The sequence below is a fragment of the Papaver somniferum genome, chromosome 1 (genome assembly GCF_003573695.1).
Source record: "Papaver somniferum cultivar HN1 chromosome 1, ASM357369v1, whole genome shotgun sequence".
NCBI classification, from domain to species: domain Eukaryota; kingdom Viridiplantae; phylum Streptophyta; class Magnoliopsida; order Ranunculales; family Papaveraceae; genus Papaver; species Papaver somniferum.
In genome coordinates this window covers 137,550,392-137,576,912 of record NC_039358.1, presented here as the reverse complement: position 1 = coordinate 137,576,912, position 26,521 = coordinate 137,550,392, and the positions used below count along the sequence as shown (strand labels likewise).

The window sequence follows — 26,521 nt, the reverse complement described above, 5'->3', positions numbered from 1 at the left end:
AACCATGTTATTATGTAGTATCTCCATCTTCCTTAAACTTGAGATATCTTTTTGTAGTATTCATTATGATCCCCGCGAATTTCGTACCTTTGTTAATTTTATTGACAAAAAGGGGGAGAATTGTTTAGTAGTTCCGTACTACATACATATGGTTTACGGATCATTATATAAGCGGAGTAAATCATTTAAGCAATAAGTTTACCTATTAAACAAAAGATGTAAATATTGCTTAAGGGGGAGAAACATATCACCGTTGTATTACTTCAGAGTTGAGATACAATTGAATTTTGGAGACAAGATAATAATATTATGTTTCTATATAAAAACAATTGGGAATATTATTTTCAAAGTTGTTATCTCTATGGAATAGGTTCTTTAACAACAACAATGTTGAGTTGAACACGTTCAGAATCATTGCAACATGGAACAACGAAGAGTTCAAGGAGAGTTGAAGAAACCAAGGAAATCAAGGCATGATGGATCGTGGAGTTTTTCAAACTTTATTTTTGTTATCCATATGTATTAAATAGTTTTGTCACTAAAATTGACAAAAGGGGAGATTGTTAAAGCATTGCTCGGTCGAACTCACAAGTGTTGCTATATCAAGCTTGTTGTCAAATTTAGTTGTCAAAACTCTATCTTGATTTCTAGTCTTCAATTAGTTAAGTATCGGTCTAGGATGGAGATAGCTGAGAAAGGAGCCAGTCATCATTTGCGTTCTATCGTTTGAAAGCGAAGATCAACCGAAGCTTTTGGAGAAATTCATCAACAAAAGGTAAGTGCAGACTGAACCACCTATTTCTCAAGTTATATTCACCTTCCTATCCTTGAGAAGATTGTGGCACAACTAATTCGACTAGCTTGCATAGACAAGAATTTCGAGTCGAGAACTATTTATTTAGTTTACGAATTTCTCGAAATATAATGACTAAGCTTAATGAACATTTGTTGATACTTGATCAAATTCGGTGGAGAACAATTTATTGTTCGGAACCAAATCATGATTCGAGTTTATCATTTGAAAATAGCCTGAAACAACAATATGTGTCATTGATATTATTCAGGAATGTTTCGAATTGATTTATAGAAATATAGAACTACTATATTCGTACACGTATAGGAGCATCTATATATCGACTTTCAGATTTGTGTAGTTTGCATATACGTATGTACATCATGGGAAAATATGTTTGTTTCGTAATCCGGATAGGTATGTATTTTTGTACAAACCAATTTGAAATTGTGGTAAGGGAACCGGGTTAAAATATTCAAACCGGTATGCGAGCCAAAACTGTTCTATGTTCTAGAACCAGTTAAGTACCCAAACCGGTACGTGAACTTGAAAAGTTATGTCGACTCCGGAACTTTGAGTTGATTAAATGTTTGCAAACCGGTACGTGAGCTGCAAAAGTTCTGTCAACTCCGGAACTCGGTCATTGCATATAAGTTTGCAAACCGGTTCGCGTACTGTGACTCTGCCGATTCACGAATAATCCAAGTAATTGTACTTTGTAGATTTACCAACTATGTTGATTATGATTCAATTGTAATTAAATTATTTATATGAAGTAATTTGCATTTGATCAACTCTCTGATTAATATTAGACTCATTTGATCACATGATTGTGATTCAACATTAATGTCTTAGTGAACATGAAAATGAGTGTTAAGCTTTTAACTCCAAATCGGCTAGTTTTGGCTATCCATGTTGGACATAGTCTTTATACACGGTTCGATTATGGTTACCTAACCAGAGTATATATCTTATATATGTGATTAAGATTCAAAGCTTTCATCTAACAGTGAATATTAATTGCTTGGTTCCAAAACTATCTTAGCTTAAACCTAAAGCAACCTAGGCTTTGATGTCTATATAAGGGGAACTCTTGGCAACTGGGATTTTTGAATCCTGACACTAATTTTTGGTGTGTCCTAGTTGTATCTAGAGTCTTCCTCTCCAGAAACCTTTTTAGGGTTTAGCGACTACAAAGACTTCATTGGAATTCGTGAAGCCAGGTCCAGTTATCTTTTATCTTGATAACTCGAGTATCATGATCTTGATTGTTTGTTGAGCCTTGCTCCATCAATCAAGATAGATAGTAATCAACAAAGTCTATTCGTCTCATACTTTGTTGATTCCACAAGTTTTATACTTGTGAGGTGAATAATAATCTAGGCTGCACTTCGGGTTGCATAAGTCTATATTTTGAGGATAGCCAAACTTTTGTCTAAGTTGCTATCGATTTCCATCACCTGGATCTTTCATTTGATCTTATCATCCGTTTACATCGTAAATCAGAAAATCAATTATAGGCTTAATCTGGAGGCATATTTAGTTTAAAGTCTTCAATTAAGTTGAAGCAACTCTTAGTTGGTGTGAGACCGTCTAAGGGAATCAATTGTGAGGAGTCCTGCTGGGATTCAAGAGGCGTAAGGAGCGTGACTGTACCTGATCAATGGGAGACAGAGTTCGGGCTCAACTACATTCCATACCGAAGTTAATTGGTAGCGTGCTAGTGTCTGTAGAGGCTTAATACAGTTTGGTGTTCAATCTAGACTAGGTCCCGGGGTTTTTCTGCATTTGCGGTTTCCTTGTAAACAAAATTTCGGTTGTATGTGTTATTTTTTTCCGAATTATATTGTTTATCTTTATAATTGAAGTATCACAGGTTGTGTATTGATCAATCACAATAGCTAGGTCCAACCTTGTTAATTGGATAAGACTTGGTTGATCTTTGGATATTGGTCTTTGGTACCGTCTAAGAACTCTCTGTGTAATTAGATTCACAGATTCAGTTTTGTAAACGTTCTAACAACCAGAGAGAGATATAACTCTAGACATTTTCCTTGATAGAGTTGCTACTCTCGGAGTTGTGTTGAGTTTGTCCATATATATTGCGTACGAAAAAGTTGGTGGTGCATTTTGGTACCCCCAATGTTTGCAGGTGGTGTACTTGGTACCATCATGTTTTTGTTTGTAATTTACAATTATGTTCTCCATGTATCTCATTTGCAAGGTCTCTTTGTGAAGGATCTCTGGATGTACTTTTGTTGAGAAGAGTTTATCATTGTGATGAAGAAGTGTCAACGACCATGAATGTTTTCCAACAATTCTTGATTTACGAACATTTGAATGACTTGATTCCTTCGAAAATTATTTTCTGTATCAGCTTCCATAAGGTTAATTATGAGTAATCCTTATGGAGTGTTTGTGAGCAGAGGGTTTTCTAGCGTAATCATGGTTCTTCCGTATGAAAGTTGGACGATTAACTTCACCGTGATCTGGGAAGATCAGATAGTTATGCCATATCTAATACATCTTGGAGCACGAAGAGTATTTTATTTTTTTTATCCGATTTTGCACCATCTCTGAGAATAACCTTTCTTACCACAATAAAAACAACATTTGGAGTTTTAGGGTATCGAAAAATATTGTCTTTGTTGGTTGGTCACTTTTCGTTATACTTTTTTTTTTAATATCCGACTTACTGGCCACTTTAGGTCCCAAGTTTCGGGAATCAACATGTTCATCATTTGTTTCCAATGTTGAGTGAGATTTCATGATTTTTTCTTCTAATATTTTGATTTTCTAGAGGGTAGTAGGTGAGTCAACCTTTGAAGCCTCAAATTGATTTATTGACAGCTTTTTCCGTGAAATATTTCGTCCTACACCTCCATATACATAGTCCAACATAATGTGAATATCACTTAGTAGTGAATTCAAGTGTATAATTTTGGCACCAAAAATTAATAATTCCAGGCTTGACATGGCAATGCGAACAATTTTCTAACAATTATATGATTGAATTTGTGAAGAAAAATAAAATCAGATGAGTAAAGACGTCTTTTGGCAAGCAATATGAAGCAAGAAAGGAACAACATATCCGAAACTATTTAATGCCTGCCTGATTTTCTCTCTTGGTGCAAATTTTAAGATGCATAATTGACAACAAAAAGAACTGCTCCTCATTAATTCCATGTGGATTGTGTTCTTGCTTACTATATTGGTGAGACAGTTATAGCTTGGCTCTATATGGATTGCTAGTTCTCCCAGTTTTGCTTTCCATTATACACTATTAATTGTTGCGATGACTATCCTCTCCTCACTTGTTTGGATTCTGGTTTAGTTGAATCTGATTTCCCTGCAAAGGCCAAAGCAATTTATGAGAACCAAACTAGTACGAGCTAAATTAGTCACCTTATTCCATGTTGCAACTGTAGTTGTAGAAAGTAAGACATCCTACATCTAACATTCAAGATGAAGTAATTGCAAGATAAATAAGTAAAGAGATACACAAGAACACAAGATATACGTGGTTCAGTATGATTACCTACGTCCACGGGGGTGAAAGGATGAATGTTATTATTTCATCCAAATTACAAAGATGCTAGCTCTCAACAATACTTAGTCTCTCTCCTTACTCATACACTCACCATAACATACCTTTCTATCAACAAAAGGGTGTGTACTTATAGGCCGAGATGCACATACAACAAGATTACAGTGTTAGTATTATTTTATCAACTTTGATGATCCTATCGGGTGATTGTTGATGTCTTCTCCCGCCACTTGATGTTCGACTCCATATTCACCCGAAGAGTATACCTTCCGATATGTCATCGCTGATATAAGTGTCTCATCCGATGTGAAATCATTACCCGATACGATCATGTCATCCTTCTGACTTCGGTCCCACCATGACTTGGCTCCTTTTGCTCCCCATGCGTGCTCTGTCAGTGGCATTTAATGCCTTATCTCTCGATGCACGCTACTTTGTTGGATCCGACACATGCTTCATACGTGTTCGCTTCTCACGTGAGTGTGGTAAATTTCTTTTGTACTGTGTCGAGGCCGAGGAGTTGATTCCATGCTTTTCTCCAATCAATCTTTGGGTACATCCTAGCTTGAGATGACGCCACCTCCATCTGCTGATATTTAGCTATTACAACAACAATGCTTATTTTTATTGTTCCTACTGGTCGAAGGGTCCAATTGGTTGGTCATATATTGTTTTGGCCTAGTGATATTGTGAGTTTGTTATTCAGCTATATACCATTTCTACGTACGAGTTCGGGTTCTAGTAACTTTAAATCGGGTGAGTGACATAGAATAATCGTGGACGGTGTGCCTTCCATTTGCCCACTCCAGTGCATGACATATGGCAGCTTGAACAAGTGAAAAAAAATATGGATGTTACATTTGGCACTTTGTCACCGAACTCAAACCACGTGGGCTTGATCCGATTATCGTTGTTCACGTGAAAATATCTAAGTTACACGGGTGCGCATTTGGCTCTGAATTTGATCCGAACCAACCGCATTTTTATGGATGGGTGCCGAAACCGTTCACTAATTGGATGCTGATGCTATTTTTAAAATCCAACAAATTTTGGATTGGGTGTCGGTGTAGTCTTAAAATCTAACAAAAACAAAATTATCTTCTTGTCATTTTCTTCTATCAGACATTTAGGGCTTAAAATTGAGATGCAAATTCAAGTCTTTTATTTTTTATTTTTCTTGATTGGTCATTGTATTCAAGCCAATGCTCATCCCTACTAAGTTATATGAAGTCGTAATGCTTTTCACTCTCAAAAGAGTTATCCCAACATGCCATGGGAAAATGTGGGAGTACAAGCAACTCAACGGCCAGTGAAAGCGCCGCGCAAGGCAAGGACAGAGTACAAGTAATCTTTAAAGAAACGCCAAATATAAAGTATTTATTTCCTGGAACATATGCTCATGCATTGTGGCCTTAAGGATCAACTTCAATCAAAAATAGCGATCTTTTAGTAGTATTTTAAATGACATTCTTCTCTCTAATATCAGAATCTTCTTTTTTCCTCAAACCACACCGACACTACAGCTAGATTGGGGATGTTCTACATGGATATCTGATCATTTACAAAATTGGATCGTTTATCTAGTAGAGTGGGTCATACTTATACCTAATCATTTCTTTTTGATTATTATAACCAAGGAAATGAAATTGCAGCCATGGGAATTATAATGGACTATTGGTGATGACCGATGAGTTAATCATTCTTATACCTTTGTTAATTGCCAACATTTGTACTGTTATAGCGCGTTTGGTTCAAGTTTTTGGGAGTTTAGGAATACAATTACAAGGTAATCCAATTACAGGAATTGGATTCCTAAGAATGAGATTCCTAATTCAAATATCATTGTTTGGTTGACATAATCCTATTACAGGGTAATCAATAAATGCCAAATCACTTTACTACCCTTCCTTCCCTTTGAAACTTTGATAGCTAAGAACAAACCAATTCTAAAAGTTTGAATTTCAAATTTCTAAACAAGTTGTAATACTAAAACATATGTTGTATAGTCACAACTGTCGTCATAAGCAAGGACTGAAAAGTAATGAAAACAACTGTCATCACAATCATAAAACTTTTGTCATTCTCTGACCAAAAACAACAAGGACTGAAAAGTACTGTTTCTAGTAGTTCCTCCTAATATCACTCACAAACATAAGCTACATTACTTAAGAATCTTGTTCTTCACATAGTTGGATCGTTTTTCTTCCCCCATGCCGAAGAAAACCTTTGTTTTTGTAGATGAATCGAGAATAATAGATGCGGCATCTATCACCTCATCTTCAGTGAGGCCATCTATCTTATTCAACTCCTCAAACAAGCGTTTATTGACATCGGCTTCTTGAGTAAGGGACACACGAACCGCTTCAAAGTGATCAAGTGTACCCGTCACAAATTTGCTAAACGAATTAGCCATCAAACTAAGGCCATTTGAATCTCCACTTGATTCACCGGATACAATGTCAAAGGATGATGAACGTACCCTTTTCCTTCTACCTTTACCACTGTTTGACTCGGACTGATTAATTTGTTGTTGATCATTTTCTTCTTCCTTTTCTTGTTCGCCTTCTTTCTCGATCTCTTCTAGCTCTTCAGCAAGTGAAGCAGCCCCTTTACCATTTGCCCTATCTTCAGCAAATATCTCAACTAATGCATCTAATGAGGGAATGCTTTCCCATACAGTCCCTTTGCATTTGTATGAGACTGCAAGAACAAAAGCGACAAACAAAAACTTGTTACCAGACTAGGTGACAAACAAAAACTTACTCATACATGAATCCAACAACATACATAAAACCACCACAGATTCATACACATCTACATTCATTAAACCATTATATAATCTACTCCAGAACAACTTCGATACTAACTCAGAACTTACTAAACTGTAATTACCATTGCATAACAACACAGATTACATTTATACAGGACATGTGCTACTTATACAAGACCTAACAGTTGAAAATGTTCCACGCTTTATCTGGAGGAGGGTACAAAAACTGGACCTAACAGTTGATTACAGGACATGTGCTACTTATACTAACATGCCGCTTTAGTTATTATGGATTAGATGTTATGAAATAAGAAGAAAACAGTCTCTGACATATAGTTTAACATGAATGAATAACTCAGTAGTTTCGAAAATACCTTAGCCCAGTCATCAAATAAACTTTTTTCGCACACAAGCTTGTTGTTGATATAATCAAATTCAAACCCACTGCCAATAGTTACCATTTCATTGATGGTCATCGCATGTTTCTTCAAAGTCTTGATTCTAGAATCGATGTTGGTAGTAGTTAACCCACAAGTTGGTAGTTTCTCAGTTAGTTTCTGCTCAATAACTTTCAAGTAGCCCGATTTAAATCCGGTATCACTTTTCCACTTGCCATCGAGCGTAAGTTCCGTCAATATATCAACCAATACGTTATCTTCAGCTTCTACCCAACTCCGATGAGGTGCCACTACTTTCCTGTTTACAAGCATTCATACAAAATAAGTTAACAATTATAAGTTGTACGAATGTATTCCAAACACATGATAAAATGAAGCAATACTGAAAAATGGAAGAAAAATATACCTCAAATATCACCTTGTTTTTGTAACAAAAAAGGGAAAGCATAAATGAGATTCACAATTATAAAATAATGAAGTATGAAATAGAATAGACTAATACAGGAAAATCAAAGTAACAAACGAAATCCCTGTTGTTCAAACATAAATCCTTATAACTGCAATGGAGTTCAATAAACATACAGTAACAAACGAAAGTTATTAAAAAGTAGACTAATACAGGAAAATCAAAGTTTTTTAACTAACTACGCGTCTACGTCTACGTGCAGTCCATCTTTCCCACATTTGATCAGCTAACTCTTTCCTCTGAACAACCCAATAATCTGAGGAATCAACAAATTCTATCATTCGACTTTCTTGAGGAGAAACTAAATTAACTGGTCCATCTTCATAATTGTCTTCCTCTAGAAATTCATCCATAAGCATTTCTCTCCTAATAAGGTTATGGATTAAACAACAAGCCATGATAAAACGACAATGTATGTTTACTGGATACCATGAAGGACTCCGAAGTATTGCCCATCTCATTTTCAACAATCCAAAAACGCGTTCAATCACATTCCTAGCCCTACAATGTTTCATATTGAATAGTTCTTCAGCTGTCCTTGGTTCTAAACGACCTTGCCCCCATTCCTTTAAATGATAACGTTGACCTCTAAAAGGCGCAAGAAATCCTCCACTATTCGGATAACCGGCATCGACAAGGTAATAGTAACCTAGACAAGTCATCATGCAAAACCATCATTATCTCACTACAGAACACTAGAAACACCCATTAATCCACAGATTTAAGTTTTAATACACTAATGAACTTACCTTGTGGAACTTCTAAGCCATTCTTTTTGTATATTGCTTCTCTAAGAACACGAGAATCGGCAGCTGAACCTTCCCAGCCAGGATACACATATATAACCTCCAAGTTATGGGAGCATACACATAATACATTAGTTGCAATCGAGCTCTTCCTTGTACGATACCTAGGCTTGTCTTCGGTTGCCACATGGATACTAATATGTGTTCCATCTAATGCCCCTAGGCAGTTCTACAGGTAAACAAGGTATTACTGATTCATTAAGGATACGGGGTATATTCTTAAAAGACATGAAACATCAAAGTTTGAGTTCATACCTTGAAGCAATTCCATCTCTCATCAACAGAACTTGTAGCCACTGCAACTGGTTGTTTGAGCAACTCCCCTTGAAGTCTAATAACTCCTTTCAATACCGTGTTTACATATCTGCTAATGGTTTCTCCAAATCGCTTGAACATAAACCCTACAACTCTATTCTTATGGTGATGTGCAATTACATACAAAAATACCGCAACCATTTCTTCAACATCAGAATTCCTATTATCTTCTAGTCCGCTTATTGTGGACAGCTTATGGCAAAGTATTCGAAAAGTACGTCTATCGAGGCGAAGTTGCGATTTACAATTTGTGTCGCTTTTGTAAACTAAATCTTGCATCACCCACAGTCGTACAGTAGTCATTTCAAAACGATCATTTGATCTTAACACGCAACTTTGATAACGCAGAACATATGAATAAAAGTAGACGTAAAATAAAGTTACAGCATCCAACGTTGTTCTGATATTATCATTCATCATTTCTAGTTTTCTTTTCTTTGTCAAGACTAGAGGAGCCATACTGGAAGTTGGTCTGAGTTCAACAAGCATAAGAAAAGAACAGTCAAGCATAATAAACACATATACAGTATTTCCAGGTTGGAGGCAAGCTACATTCAGATAGAATATAATGCACATATACAGAATACAACAAAGCAATCAAAATCAATGATTCTAAACTGATTGTGTAATAGTAGCCTAGGTGTAATCGTACTTGTTCTTTACGAGGATATCACGAGTGTATAAAGTAATGTCTTATGGTGCAGACTCAACAGGAAAAACAGAACACGAAAGCTAATAATAGTACTTACGAGAAAAGTTAAAGCAAATCGAAACGCCCTTTTGATTGTGTAACTGGTAGTAGAACAACAATGACCTATATGTGAAAAATAGACAGAAAACGTTAGCTATAGATGAACAACATATTGCTTGAATCTGGATTGGTAGATAGATGAACGACATAAATTACTAGGTGGCTGTTATCACTAATGACCAACAAATGACCAACTTATGTCGAGCCGTGTTAAACGAGGGGTTGACCATGTATTGGTATTATTGGATTTGGCCGGTTTGGCGACATAAGAATCAAATACAGCAAAGCTTCAATAAAAAAAGAAAATAATAATAATAATAAAAGCTTAAATCAAAAAATCAAAAAAATCAAATACAGCTGGAGTGATACGCCTTTTGGAAATCTGAATGGTTAACATTGCAATAACCAGTTGAACTACCGCTCGTAGTTATGATTTGGGGTAAGTTGTATGACCAATAAGCCAACAAGATATTCCCAATATACAGCAGAAACTCATATCAGTGACCTAACATATATATATAATCCCCTGAAATGTGAAACTTCAGCTAACCACAAATCAACATGTATCTTTTGAGCAAACACAAGATAAAAAACTATAGTTAATGCAAGTTTTCATTCAAAATCTTGATTTATTTCTCTTTTGGGCATTTTGACAAACACCCAACAAGCTAATAAATTAACCACCAACTAAACTGAACCCATAAATCAGTAGAGGACGACAATTGATAGTATATATTAGGAGAAGAATTAAGAAACAAAATTAACAACCAACTAAACTGAAATCATCAAAAAATCAGAAGAATTAATCAAAAAAATCAAAGAGAGGTGAGGAATTACCTAACCCTATATCCCCAAAATCAGAGATGGATTTTGCACCCTCGAAATCAGAGATGGATTTGTTTTAGAATATGATATGGTTTCTTGTCGAAGTAGAAGAATAATCAACGATTAACAGTTCAATCCTTGTCGATCTCCATGGATTCTCTAGGGGTTTTTTTCTTCTCCCCGTCGCTCGAGTTTCGAAATGAAATGTGAAAGAAATGTGAAAACGAGATTTTGTTTTGTTACAGGGTCAGTCTCCTAATTTCCTTTTTCCCGTGTTTTTTCTTCCCGGAATCGGTTTGCATTCCATTGGTATAGGGATGCAATGAAAAAGAAGGCTTTGGGGGGAATTGGATTACCCAGGAATCCAATTACCAAATTATATGGACCGTTTGATTCGGGGTAATTGGGCGGATTCCCTCGGAATCCAATTCTTGGACGTCCAAAATCTTGAAACAAACGCACTATTGTTGTTCGCGTAATCTTAACTATTTATCCATCCAGTGAACATGAGTTGTAATGTGATGTTGTTCCTTAATTCTCTTGGAAGAAACCTTTAATTCTTCTTCTCCTTCTTTGAATGTCTTTCTCTTTTATCATGTTACTTGCGTTTCCACTTGGTTTCAAAAGAAAAAATAAAGGACAAACAAGGAGTGGGGAAGACAATTTATTTGATTGCACCTTTATTAGTATTTTATTTAACTTATTAGTACTGCTAACTTACGAGTAAATACATACAGCTAATAAGCTAAAATCCCTATCATTTTCATTGTCATTTTATCATCATTAAGTCTTGAGCAAGCTAGGAAAGTATAAATGAATAATACTAGTTGGTCTATAGACCTAATCATTCTCACAGGGGTATGAAAAAACAGCACTAGCATCCAAGACTTTACACCCTTGACTCCAAAATGCACAACTTTCTAACAATTATCAGTATGTTAATCTTTCCATCCAAACTAAACAAAAGAAAATCGCTTTCAAGTTTTTACTTCAGTAATGGACACTAGTCATCTCATTTTCCTCATTAAATTGGGTAAATCATCAAAAACTTGTATATAACCATAAAATCATAAGGATTTTGAACTTGCTTAAAATCTTAAGTTTAACCTCTCAGATCTTTATTAGCCTTTATTTCCTTCACCTCTAACCAGCAACTTCGTCTAATAGTATGTTTTGAGTAATCCAACAATCAGACACCGTAAAGTATCAATTATCTAAAACCAAATTAGTGTCGGCCGTCGGTAGAATATTTCCTTCACTTTTTGGTAGCAAGATGGTGGAATATTGGTTAGGTGCGAATGGGGTTATCTGAAGCCTGAACCATGTTAACTTGAAGGGATTGAATCAGTGGTTTGAACTAGTTTCATTTACCTTGTGTGCTTTGAAGTACTGCATGTCGCATTCTAAAACTGCGCCCACACGATTGCAATGAAACCGCGAAAAGATGGACCAATTGTCGGCGAAGCATCTCTGCTCCACAATAAGACATCATGTTCCACGTGTCAACAGCTAATATGATTACACTTATCACCAGCCTGGCACATTTGAGTACCTAGTCGCAGAGAGCTGTTCTCTGGTCCCACAAGACTAGGGGTGTAAATTTTTCCGGACAGCCCATGGTCCAGTACCAATCGCCCTGTCCCATGGAAGCTCATGATTGTCTGTGGCCCGTTACAGGCTAGTCCAGTCTATCCCGTTTAATTAACGGGACGGGCGAAGGCCATGATTTAAAAAGTCTTGCCCGACCTTGTACCCATCCCGTTTTCCCGTCAACATTAATCGGCATGTTAGCCCATTAAATCTACCCGTTTACCAGACTTAATTGTCTATTTCTTCTTTAATTGTAATATACTTGATATACCAATATCTCCTAACATATTTTTCTGCATATATTTCATTTTCCTAATTATAATGAGAAATTATAGGGTTTCCTCTTAAAAGATATCCAATCTTGGAATAATTATAGGCAATTTGGTCATATTTTAGTTAAATTAGGTTGCAATTTAGTCGCATATTTTTATCTGGTCTAAAATTATTATTGTATATTCAAGGCCCGACCGACCATGCCCGCCCGATTCCAAATTACTTAATATGCTTGGACAGGTCATGGATAGTTTATTTTATAGTATGGCCGTGCCCGTCCAGCCCTTTTAATTTGATGGGTAAGAAAAGTCCATGCCCGTCTTGTCCCGGCCCATTTAATAATTAGGTCGGGCAGCATGGCCCGGCCCAATTTACACCCCTACACAAGACCATAACCTCCGCCCTCCATAACTGCTCACCCAATTAACCCTCGTATTCACTTGAAAACACGAGAATGCCCTATCATCCCATGTTTTTTCTGTCCCATCTTCTCATTGTTTACCGAAGAGATTTCAAAGTTTTCAACCAGTCTTGTCCTGTCTTGTTGGTTTCGACCAGTCAATTTTTGATTGTACTGTTGATCAATGTTGTGACGGGCCCTTTGGATACAATACTGAGCTTATGTTTCTAGTACAGTGGATAAAAATGGGGTAAATAGTAAATATATGGGTAACATATAAATTATTGACTATTTCTATTCTGATTCTTCTATGCCGTTGTCTTTTATTAAATCAATCTCCTTGATTTCCGATCAATAGATGCCTAACCCCCACGTGACCTCGTCATTTCTGCTGGTTTCAGTCTCTCGAAAAATGGTACTACAAACAATATCTTAATTTCCTAGCCGCTTGTTTAAGGCTTCGTGGCTGCTTTAATTACTTACATGTCCTGCTGTTTCTCAGCTCTTGGTTCACTCTAAAGGACGCCATTAAGAGCAAGTCTAAGTTTAGGCCTCTCCCAACAGTTGGATGGAACCACCGAGCCAGTTATAAACTGTACTCCTAAAATTACCTTCTCATATTGCATTAATCAACTCGATGTAGTAATCATAATCTGGTTATCTGGAACAACTAAAACATTTTAACTAAAAGGTTATTTTCGTCTAATCATCAAATACAAACGGTCAAAATACAAACAGAAGCAAATCATGTATTTCAGAAGTTTCAGAAAAAAATAATCATTTATGCTATTACCAATATCTCACACACATCCCCACCATAGAGAGTAGACAAAACACCAGTGGCTGTACCCGTAATTACTGAAAACATGAAGCGTAATTTATAAAACGCCCACACCCATCTCCGCTATACTTACTTCACTAGAGACTACTTCTGGACTTCACTCTTCTCCTTTCCCCGTCTCTCTTTCTCTGTTTCACATTTTCTCTCTCAAACTCTTTCAATCTTATCTACAGCAACAATGGAGATGTCCCGGATTTTAACCGGGGCTTCAATTCTCATCACTTTAACACTTCTAGTATCATCTGTATCAGCTCACAACATCACAAAAATCTTAGCTGAACACCCAGATTTCTCAACTTTCAATCACTACCTATCAGAAACACATTTAGCACAAGAAATTAACAGACGTCAAACAATCACAGTATGTGCTGTTGATAATGCAGGAATGGCAGAACTATTGTCAAAACATCTATCACTTTTCGCTCTCAAAAATGTCCTTTCTTTTCATATCCTTCTTGATTATTTTGGTGCTAAAAAACTCCATCAGATTACCGACGGTACAGCTTTAGCAGCAACAATGTTTCAAGCTACTGGATCTGCAACTGGTTCAGCAGGTTTCGTCAACATTACAGATTACAAGGGCGGTAAAGTCCGTCTCGGTGCCGAAGATAATGATGGAACTCTAAGCTCGGAATATGTTAAATCAGTGCAAGAAATTCCATATAATATCTCAGTTATTCAAATCAGCAAGATATTGTCTTCCCCTGAGGCTGAAGCACCGACACCCGGTCCTGCACAGGTTAACCTAACCGAGTTAATGTCGAAACAAGGTTGCAAAGTTTTTGCAGATTTGTTAGTCTCTTCAGGAGCATATGCTACTTTCCAAGAAAATGCTGATGGTGGGTTAACTGTTTTCTGCCCGCTGGATGATCCAATGAAAGCGTTTCAACCCAAATACGATAATTTAACCGATGACGGAAAAGTTGCTTTGTTATCCTATCACGCTCTGCCTACTTATAATTCGATGCAAATGTTGAAACAAAACAATGGTATTGTGAACACTTTGGCTACTGATGGTGGAAAAACGTATCAATTTACTGTTCAGAATGACGGTGAATCTGTTACATTGAAGACCAAAACTGTTACAGCGAAAATTACAGGGAAATTGATTGATGAAATGCCATTAGCTATTTACACAATTAATAAGGTATTGTTGCCTAAAGAATTGTTCAAGAAAGCTTTAGCGCCGACTCCAGCTCCAGCACCTGCCCCGGAAAAAGCTGCCGATTCACCTAAAAAGGCTAAAGGTGATAAGGATGAGGATTTGGCTCCTGAGCCGATGTCTCCTGATGGTGAGCCAGCGGATCAAGAGGCTGATGATAACGGCAGTATTAGATCCAGTGGTGGGAGATGGGTTAGTGTTGTATTGGGTGTGTGGTTAGCAGCTTATCTGTTGGTGTAGGGTTTGGTTTTTCTTCCTCATCTTTTCACGTGAAATAAGTAAGGCTTTTTGGTGCTTGTTAATCTTTTATTTTCGTGAGAACCATTGTAATATTTATTCTTACTTTTTAGTAAATTTATCTGTCGGTGTGATATTTATTTAGAATTTTCTCTTGGGTTTTTGTGACTTTTTTATTGTAAAAGGTTGAGTTGGTCAAAAATAGCTCTATTTTATATTTTACTACCGGTACGCGAGTTATAACCCCAAAAATATCACTATCCATACAAAAACTCCAACAAAACAAATTGTTCACAAAAACCCCATTTAATATAAACTGTCTATATTACCCTTCTAGTTTATATCACCCCAACAAAAACAAAAATCAACCACACTTTAATTCTTATTATATTGTCACCCCCAACAAGAAATAAACAACCACCAATAAGCATCGCCGCCACCGATAACCACCGCCGCCACCGCCACCTCCTCCGACCACCGCCAACGCCACCTTCCGCCACCGACCACCGCCACTGACCACCGCCACCACCTCCGCGGCCGCCGCCACCGACCACCACCGTCCTGTCGCCGCCGCCACCACCGACCACCACCGCCGCCCGCCGCCGCCACCATTGACCACCGCCGCCATCGACCACCACCGCCGCCACCGACCACCACCGCTCCGCCACCGCCGCCCGCCGCCGCCACCGATACTGCGCAATTGCACCACCACTGCCAGCCACCCTACCATCCAGCACCACCATTGTCGACCACCACCGCCACCACCTCCGACCACCACCACCACCACTGATACTACGTAATTGCACCACCAATACCAGCCACCCTACCATCCAGCACCACCATTGTCGACCACCGCCGACCAAAACCAGCACCACGACCGCCCACCACCACCACCTCCCAAAAATACGATGAAACCAATTTTGGTTTCATCATAAATACGATGAAACCGATTTTGGTTTCATCTTGGTTTCGTGAGAAATCACCTGCAAGAAATTTTTTAAGAGGTATTATACATCTTCATGGATAAAAATACATTGTTGAAATACGATCAAACCGATTTTGGTTTCATCATAAATAAGATGAAACCATAATTGGTTTCTGCGCTTCAACAGCAATACCACCAGTTATGTCTCAAGACCCATTACTCAGCTTCACCTGGTATATCTTTCCATCTAGGTTTATAGGCAATTCCTCATTGTATTGCAGCACTTCATTGCACCTGCAACTACAAATTCACTTCAAATCCCATACCCACTGCATTACTGCCTTCCATTTCAGTTCAAGCTCATACCTGAACACCACAGATGCTCCATCTCAGGCTCAGTTTGATCTTCAACTGGACCTGCAATATCCATATTAATTCAACCAGAGCAACACCAGTTCCTCCATGGATTCTGATTATCACCAGCTGCAGTTCATAATCACCACCAACATAGGCATCTCAGTTCTTCTCTACACTCTTAACCTGCAACTGTACTTAAAAACCATTCTCAAGCATCAGCTCAAACCATTCTTCATAGAGAACCAACTCAAAGCCAACACCAGTACCACCTTCTCTATAATATTAACTTCAGCTGCAACCGGAGCTTACTAGCAGCATCAAATGAAACTCGTCACAAGACCTTGTCACTGCAATAACCATATCAAACCCATCACTGCAATAACCATATCAACAATACCAGCAGCTACACTTGCACACTGCCAATCTGAAAGCAGCGGCAGCAACATCTCCTAGATGACTCTACTCAGCTCCACAATCCAATTCACCACCTGCAATTGCTTCCCATTTCAATTCTAGGCATCATTTTTCTCTATTAAACCTTCTTTTGGACCCTCTCCTTCACCTAATTTCAGAATCAGATTCCACTGTTTCCAGAACAGTTTCCTGTTTCCCTTCTTCCTGTAGTAAAGAAGTTTCATCAACTTTATTCATCCCAAGAGCAGTCCTTAATGTCTCCATCTTTCTCTCCTTTCTAACATCAATTTGATGGGTCTGACTGAGTACCTGACACCCTGAATCAAACACAAGCAGTTCCAACATATCAGTAATAAGATATAAGAATATTGGCCAACAAGAATAGAATAGTTACTTTTCTCTTTCCATATGCTCAAATCATCTCAAGTAGGTACTCGGAAATTAAAAAGAGCATGTTTTAGGGAGATGCCTCCTTCACTTACGCTGCACACAAGTGTCGGTGCATGAGTCAAAAGAGGGCCACACTGTGGTACTTATACAAGTTTTCAAGTTCATTGTATCAACAACCTCATTCTATTCTTTCAACCACCAGGCCATCAATTCAATTTATTTCTTTCTTCAGTCACAGCCTTTGTCCATCAAACCAACACTGCCATCTTCTATTCCATTTCCTTGTCTGCAACACAGACCAACACCATTTCAGTCGCCTGCACAACCCCATTTGCATATACCACCTGCAGCTGCTCAGGTAACCTGCAATTCATTCATATACAACACCAATTGCATTTCAAACTCAGGCCACTTCCACCTGCATCTCTTTGTTGCCTCAAAAACCTGTTAACAATCACACATCAACCACAAACTCATTGCACAACATCCACAACTTACTCATTGCAACATCTCATATTCAAGCTTCTGCCATTCTCCAACTCCATTGCACCAAAACCATCTCTAAATCCTCCATCAACTGAATCTTCTCTATGACAAACTCTATCCAAGAGCCTAACCCATAGCACCATCAGTTCACATACATCACATAATTCTTCAGTTATAGAAACCCCCACTTCAATTCAATCATCATCCTCTTCCATACTTCGATTTCAGGAAAAACCTGTTCATAAATTCATCACAACAAGACCTCGATTTCATATCAAATTCGTCGTGGTAGCAGCAACTGGTTCTGCAACTTCATCATCACCACCAGCTACAACTTCAGTTCTTCTACTTCTTCCTTGTAAGCCTTCTCTCAACCATAAATTCCTCCAAGTCAATAAATCCTTACAGTAACAATCAAAATCAAATTCTCAAGAATAAAAACCAACGAAATGTCAAACAAAACGAAATCTGGTATCCAATTCAATTGAAAAATTAGTGAAATGGTAAGATTTTTTAATACTTCAAATTATCATTCTAAATCCACCGTTTCTCCCAACACGAGCATATCGTCATCGGTAGTTCATTTCCACCATGGAATCAATTCCTAGATCTAATTCCTAGACCTTGTTAGAAACGTCACCACTCTATCATCCCTTCCTTGAAAAATCGATCTCAATCATCAATTCCTCACCAACCCATCTCTGTTCTTCAACTGAAGTTAAAATCGCAACCCTAATTTCAACAATTAAGGGTTAACGGAACGAAGGTGGTGATGGAATTGAAGGAGGCGGACGAAGGTGGTGGTAGTGGTGAGATACGAAGGTGCTAGTGTGGTCGGGGAAGCATAAAGTTTCTGCTGGTGAGATCTGGTATCGTTGTTGGTGGTGATGGTGGTGGGGAGAAGGAGAGAAAGAAAGAAGAAAAAAGAAAGGAGAGAAGACGAAGATGAAGAAGGGTACGTTTGGGTTTTTTCAAAGTAAAAAAAATTAAATTTGCTAATTATTATTTGAGCTGGGGTTTTTGTGTCACTATTTAATGAAACTGATTTAATTTATTAAAATTAATATGGGTGTTTTTTTTGTTCTTTTAAGTTGGTCACCTAGGGGTTTTGTCACTAGTTTTGTTTTACTACTGCTAAAGTTGGAGATATAATTTTTTTTTTCTTGAAACATTCCGCTCGCGGTTAAGGAGACCCAAACCTTACAAGTAGAACAAAAAGGAAATTAAACACCAACAAACAAAATAAATTGAATTACATTTTATAGTAAGTCTTCAAGTTTCTATCATCTTCAATGATACGCTTGAGTTCAGCACTGTAATCACTAATGTTCAACTCAACAAACCTCTTAGAGGGATGAATATCGGCTGAGGAATCAGCTGCATGATTAGTTTCACGATACACATGGCCAACTCTAACTCTACTAAACCTTCTCCGGAGTTGACAGATTTTCTTCCATAAAAATAAAACATCCTAACCAGGTTTAGGGTCAAGGCTATTTATTAAGAGATGGACTGCAATAGAATCAGTATGAATGTGAATTTTACGCTGATTCTTCAGAATAGCTAAGTGGAAAGCAAGTTCTACGTCTCTTAGTTCAAGAGATAACGCAGATTCAGAACTAATATCTCCAATGGCATCATCAACAGGGGAGTCGTGATGATTTCTAATAAGGACAGGAAAACCACCTGAGTCATCTCTTTTGGATCCATCATGTTGATTATGATTTCATTAAAAGCAGGATACTTCCATCTGCAGGCAACTTGTTTCTTCATAATAAGCTTGCAAGAAACACCCCACTTGTTTAAGATTACAGAGGAATTATCAAAATCAGAAAAAACACTAGCCTGAACTTTCAATCTAACATCATCTACCATGAGATAGCTAACATATTCAATACTATTAAACTGGTGAGACTGAACCCTTTTTTTATCCCTTTCTTTCCAGATGTGATAAGTAAAACTATTTAGAGCAAGTCTTTTGATGGTGTTCACAACTCCATCACCAATAAAGTGCTCAGAACACCATTACAGTTCAAGATCCCAATTAAGAAGAGCAGTTCTGAAATAGCCTAACTTATACACAATGCCTTGCCAAATAACAAAAGAAAAGCTACAGTTGCAGAATGGGTTCTCATCTTCAGAGGAAGTATTGCAAAGAGGACAAACAACATCAGAAATGACTCCCCACCGAACAAGCTTGCTTCTAATTTTAAGTCTACGGTGCATAGCAAGCCAGCCAATAAATGAATGCCTTGGAATTAAGCCTTTAAACCAAACTAGCTTGAACCTAACCATATCAGGTCTGGAAAGAGTAATACTAGCATAAGTATGTTTCATGGAGAACACGCCACTATGACTAGCTTTCCAAATTTTGATATCTTCTTCCAATTGGTCGAAATCAAATGGAATTGGGAAACGACAGAGTTATCAAATCTCATGACTTCAGGGAAGTGCCAATTACCATCTTTGATATAATCAGAAACATGAAGAATACCAAAATTACTCACTGCATGAATAACAGGGATTGGTAACCAATCACAAAGTCTTCCATTGGGGTGCCAGAAGTCAAAAAGAAAACTAGTGTTCTTGTCATTTCCTAAAATGGTACCAACAAGGGGACGAGCATGCTCCCTACAGTCTAAAATTCTCCTCCAACTCCAAGAAGAATCACTAGGGACAGTCATAGTCCAGAAGTATATACCTTTAATAAGATTAGACTTGACCCACTGAGTCCAAATGGAATTCTTATCAGAGTAAAAATCCCAAATATGTCTAAGGTTAGCTGTAATATTTGTACTTTCAAGGCTTTTTCCATTTGATCCTCCTTGAGAAAAAGGTGAGCCAATCTGAACCCATTCAATAGGATTATGCTTTCTACTGAGCTCAGGACCAACCCATAAGAACCTTTTGAAAATAGTATTTAGCTCTTTAATAACTGATAGAATTATTTTAGTTGTAGAAAAAGGTTCGTTTTAGACTTGTGAAAGTTCGATTCTAGATTTATATTTTAATCCTAAAACAACAAATTAAATAAAATTGTTTTCAAGAGTGAGAGAATACTGGGGCTAGGATTCCACTATTGTACCAATTTCCAAAGTGATTTGAATAATTGTAATTATGCAATCTAAAAATTCAAGTTGATTCTAATTATTGCAAAAGTAGATTTCTAGAAAAACAATTGTAAATCGAAAGTATGGCATATCAAAACCCTAAGTTAAGCATATACCATCAATAAAAATCACATTTGTTTAATAAAAATCATTAAATCCATTTTTATTCTAAGCAAACAATCATAAAATAAATTTCACAAATTAATAAAATAAAAGTTACCACTTTTTCATTGGAGAAATAGCTTCCTCCATCGCCCTAGAGAATAAGTTTAGCTCATCATGTTGGAAACACGCTCAAAAGAATTTTTCATTGCTCAAAAAGGTGTTTTTATTGAAAAAATATGATGCGGAGATTTTGCAACCTTTATAGGTGTTACAAAAGTCTCTGTTACAAAGATGTCTTTTTTCTGAAGATAAGCGTTGCTAATTTGAAATCCTGGTGTTACGAGTTACTGTCGTTGACACTGTTGAAGAACGACGGTTTTCTGCTGTCTGTTCTTCGTGTTCTTCGTCTTCACAGCAGCAGAACTGGTTTTCCTGCAACTCGTAATTTAACCACCCAGCAGCACTCTATTCTCTTCCAAACTCTCGATAATCCTTCCTTGGTTCCCCAGAACGCTATATATATACATCACAGGACCATGAAATCTTCGAGAAAATGCCAAAATATCTCGGAATATTTTTCTTTCTTTTCTCGGGAATTATTTTCTAGTTTTATCTTCTTCACGTATCTTTTGTATGCAGAATTACTCCTACACGCTTCAACTGGTTGTTAACACGTCTCAGGCGACGTTTAAATTGCAGCATCCACACTCTAATATTCCCAAAATAAACCCGAGAATACTCAATCCTCTATTTTAATAAAATCTTCCTTTGTCGTTCTCATACGCGTCTTCTGACCTGGCTAAGCTTTCAAACTATCTTTGAAGATCAAATCGAATCAGACAAAACATATTGTGTCCAAATCTCCACGCAACTGCCAAATATAACTCAAGCTAAAACCCGAGAAACTTCTTTTACCCTGTTTTGTCAAAAGCCGAGTATCCAGCCCAACTATTTCGATTACATCAAGCATATCAACCCTCTGTTGCTATAAAAAATCCAGCCCATCAATATCTCTGATTGAATCTCCCTATATAAAACAGCTTCAAAATCCAAACCCCAATTTCTGCCGTGAAAATCCATCGCTCACGCCAATTTTGAAAATTCAAATGAAAAAGCTGAAGTCCTCTAACCACAGCGGAGGTACGAATAACAATGGGGGTGCCCTGGTGTGTAAATAGTGATTGGGTGCTCCTTAGTAATTGAGGTGCCCCTTATCCAAATTAGGGGTTCCTTTAGTAATTTTCTCCCTATACCGCAAATACCACTTTTCGAGCCAATTTTTCCGCAAAAGCTTATTTCTCCAGAAACACCTACAAAGACATAAAAAGCCACAATAAGTACAAAAACAGGTACTAACTAAACAGAAAATTGAGATTAAATCACACACAGAAATATATCTATCAAATACCCCCCAAACTTACTATTTTCTAGTCCTCGAGAAAATATAATTTACAAATAAAATCCTAAATCACTGTCGCAGGCATCGCGATTGCACTTAGCATGTGCAACAAGCCTTTGAACCCCTAGGTGGCCCTAGTGGCCGAGTTATAGTCTCGGGAGGTTTTACAAGAGGTGTACCCACAAAACCTTTACTCCATACCCTAGCTATCTACGCAGAACCTTGAAAGTCACTAAAGAACCTCCTTGGTTGGCATACTCTCATTGACTACATGAGGAAGTACCCTGATGCGAAATTTCAATTGTTGTACTCGAGTTTGCATTCAAGCATACTAAAATTCATATATAAGTGACAAAGCTCTACTCAGATAGTCCCACTATGGACATCAATATCCGGAATCAAACAAATCACATGAGTGGATAAAGAAGATGGAAATAGAGATAGATGGTCGCGAATGGACGTCAATGCCAAGATGAATCCTATGACCTAATGGATTGAGATACTGGTCTTGACTAATATCAACACAACTGGCATATACAAGGGAACCAGCGGTCGATAATCCTAACTCTAGGTCAACACAACTGGCATATACAAGGGTACTAATGGTCGATTTTATTGAATTTATTCCGGTTGGTCTGATGGTATGGTCTCAATTTTTATTTTTTTCATTTTTTTTTTCTTTTTTTTTTCAAAGTAACTCAATCACTCTATTTCAACCCAGCAGACATCAATATAAAAATTTTGCAAAAACAAAAACAGAAGTAATAAGATGATTCCGAGATACGGTGAAACTACCATGTCATTTCTAACACCTGAGCTCTGTTCTTTTATGAATAGACTCTTTAGATGTTTCCATCTAATCAGATTGGTTCCTCAACTCCTACAACCAAGATGCTTTCATCCACTTAGATTGGTTAGTGCTATCCTTAATAGGCATAAATTTCTAGGCTCCGGAGTTTATTTATTGTAAAAAAATGCTAACAAAAAGTTTCTTCTCCATCCCCAAACTTAAATCTAACATTGTCCTCAATGTTTCTAATTAAAGAACAGTATCAAAAGTATAAGTAACACGAGGAATCTTTAAAGAGAGAAGTCAGAAAGATAGTACCTGGATGAAGCGTAATAAACCTTTCTACGGAGAATAAGGAGATAAATAAAAATAAAAACCCTAAAAACAAATAGCAAAAATAATATACAACATACAAATACCAAATACCTCGATGGTCAATCAAGGTAAACAGGGTCCTCCAGAGGGACCTCCTCAACATCACCTGTAGGAAAATGTTTTAAAAAGGGCTTCAATCTCTAACCGGTAACCTTAGAAGAACTACTACCATCCAGTGTTTCAATTTCAATAACACCATGAGGAAAAACATTGCGGACCACAAAAGGACCGGTCCACCGAGGGCGCAACTTTCCCGGGAATAGATGCAAACGAGTATCATATAGAAGAACTTTTTGACCTGGAGAAAATGACTTTCTTAAAATATACTTATCATGCACAAGTTTCATTTTGTTCTTACACTCCTTAGCACTATCCTATGCATCTCTACGGATTTCGTCCAACTCATCGAGTTGGAGTTTTCTGTGAGCTCCTGCTTTGTCAAGTGAAAAATTTAGCTGCTTAACAACCCAATATGCTCTATGTTCTAACTCAACAGGTAAGAGACATGCCTTTCCAAATACTAGACGATAAGGGGACATTCCAATGGGGGTTTTAAACGCAGTGCGGTAAGCCCATAAGGCATCAGTAAGCCTTGACGACCAGTCTTTCCTATTGGGATTAACTGTTTTCTCTAAGATACGCTTAATTTCCCTATTGGATACCTCTACCTGACCACTAGTTTGTGGGTAATACCATATTGCTTCATTAAAAGTGAAAATGGCCTATTACGAAATTGTGTTCCTCTATCACTAATTATAGCTCGCGATGTACCAAAACGTGCAAGTGTATTATATTTCAAAAACTGGAGTACGATCTTGTGGTCATTTGTTTTACACGGAACCGCCTCAACCCACTTAGACACATAGTCTACAGCGACAAGTATGTAAAGATAACCCAAAGAATAAGGAAATGGACCCGTAAAGTCAATGACCTACACATCAAAGACCTCAATTTCTAAAATAGGGTTCAAAGGCATCATATTTCTACGGGAAATGGTCCCTAACTTATGGAAACGCTCACTAGAAACACAACGACTACGAGAGTCTTTAAAAAACGAAGGCCAGTAAAATCCACACTGCAATATCTTAACAGCAGTCTTCTTAGTACTAAAATGACCCCCACATGTATGTTCATGAAAAAAGGAGATAATACTAGAATGATCACTCTCAGGTATACATCTCCTAATAATCTGGTCTGGAAAATGCTTAAACAGATAAGGACCGTCCCAAAAGAAATGTTTAACCTCGGCCAAAAACCTAGAACGGTCTTGTTTACTCCAGTGTTGAGGCATTCAACCAGTAATAATATAATTTACTATATCCGCATACCAAGGTGATTGGTAAACAAAGAACAATTGTTCATCAGGAAAGTTATCCCTTATAGGAAGGAAATCATCAGGGGAATTAACAACTAGCCTAGACAAGTGGTCCGCTACTACATTTCTGCACCCTTTTTGTCTCTAATGTCTGGAGAAAATTCTTGTACCAAAAGGATCCATCTAATCAATCTAGGTTTGGTATCCTTCTTAGACAAAAGGTATTTTAAAGCAGCATGATTAGTATATATTACGACCTTAGAACCTAATAGGTAGGATCTAAACATATCCAAGGCAAACACAATGACTAATAGTTCCTTCTCGGTAGTTGTATAGTTCAGTTGGGCATCATTCAGAGTTTTGCTAGCATCACATGATGTAATTTTTTTTGTCTCGCTGACCTAACACAACGCATATAGCATAATCTGAAGCATCACACATGATTTCAAAGGGTAGGTTCCAGTTAGGTGCCTGGACTATGGGGGCGGCAGTGAGTAAAGCCTTAAGCTTCTCAAAAGCCTCTAAACGAGCATCATCAAAGACAAACTTAACATCTTTTGCAAGCAAATTGCAAAAAGCTCTAGAAATCAAGCTAAAATCCTTAATGAATCGGCGATAAAAACCCTCATGTTGATGCGCGTCGTGAGTGCAATCAAATTAAATCACTTATTTCCACACAATTAACTGGTAATATAATGGAAGCAAGGATCGTTCCCACGAAGAGCAGGGAGTTTAGTTGTCAAAAAGGTCACAATTGGGGGGGTTTTGTTTTTAGATTATAAACAAAGTAAATAAAGCAATTGAAAATTGAGTTGCAAGCAATAGGGAGAAATATGATCAGGGAATCCTTCTTCGTTACTAAATAGTCATCAAAGTATCATATTCATCTATTCTTTATCATTCACAGATTATTATCAACCGTAGGAAAGCAGCTAGCGCAGTGCTATCCTCAAAATTCCTTAAGTCACTGGACACCGAAGCGCTCGAATGCCAGATTCTATTCTATAAACCACCTAGAAGTAGCGCACTCTAAGTGTAATTTGGTCGAATGCTTTATATTTTGTGAATTTAGGTCAATCCTAATAGTTGAACTCTTAGCGCAAGGTTCACTTTCTAGGGTTGTTTCTACTTGCGATTTCTCCACAGAATCCCTCTGCAAGGTTTCACAATTTCTACTCGTGTAGAGAATTATTCAACAATTACGGATATCCTAATTCTCTACTAGCATTAGGTTAACTAATAAACTAGTTCAGTTGGCCACCTAAACAAATTATCAATCAAACATAACATTAATTATTGTAAAAACAAACAATAATCATGTGAAGAATTAAAATAGATTTATATGCTAAATTGAATCATATATTAGAACTTAGAATTCATCCCCAATCACTAAGAAGTTTAGATACTCATGGTATTAATGAAACCCATGAGATACATATGATAAAAGTAAGAGAAATAATTACGGTGATGAAAATAGCTCCAAAACCCTAGGTTTTCCCTCTTGTGTTCTCCTCCCAAAAGCTTGATAAAAGATTAAAAGATAGATCCAAAAATATTAGAAGAGTCTCTTATATAGGTATCCAAGTTGTAGTTGCGCCGGGAAACTAAAATCCTAAGCTAAAGTTTGGGAAAACTCGGGCGATGCCGATTCACAACTCACCAAAAATTGCTCTCCTCTGAT

At 37.4% G+C, this 26,521-nt stretch overlaps 2 protein-coding genes across 2 annotated transcripts; one reads left to right on the top strand and one right to left on the bottom strand.

The window, feature by feature from the left end:
- Positions 1-7,987: 7,987 nt before the first annotated feature.
- On the bottom strand, positions 7,988-9,484 carry LOC113333021 (protein ALP1-like). The gene is made up of 3 exons (XM_026579508.1): positions 9,036-9,484; positions 8,724-8,949; positions 7,988-8,623 (listed from the first exon to the last, which is right to left on the bottom strand). Exons 1-3 carry the CDS (start codon positions 9,396-9,398, stop codon positions 8,145-8,147), a joined length of 1,068 nt encoding a protein of 355 aa, XP_026435293.1. The 5' UTR covers positions 9,399-9,484; the 3' UTR covers positions 7,988-8,144.
- Positions 9,485-13,853: 4,369 nt separating this feature from the next.
- LOC113302086 (fasciclin-like arabinogalactan protein 1) lies at positions 13,854-15,396 on the top strand. The gene has a single exon (XM_026550935.1). The coding sequence runs from the start codon at positions 13,954-13,956 to the stop codon at positions 15,175-15,177; it is 1,224 nt and encodes a 407-aa protein (XP_026406720.1). The 5' UTR covers positions 13,854-13,953; the 3' UTR covers positions 15,178-15,396.
- The last annotated feature ends 11,125 nt before the right edge of the window (positions 15,397-26,521 follow it).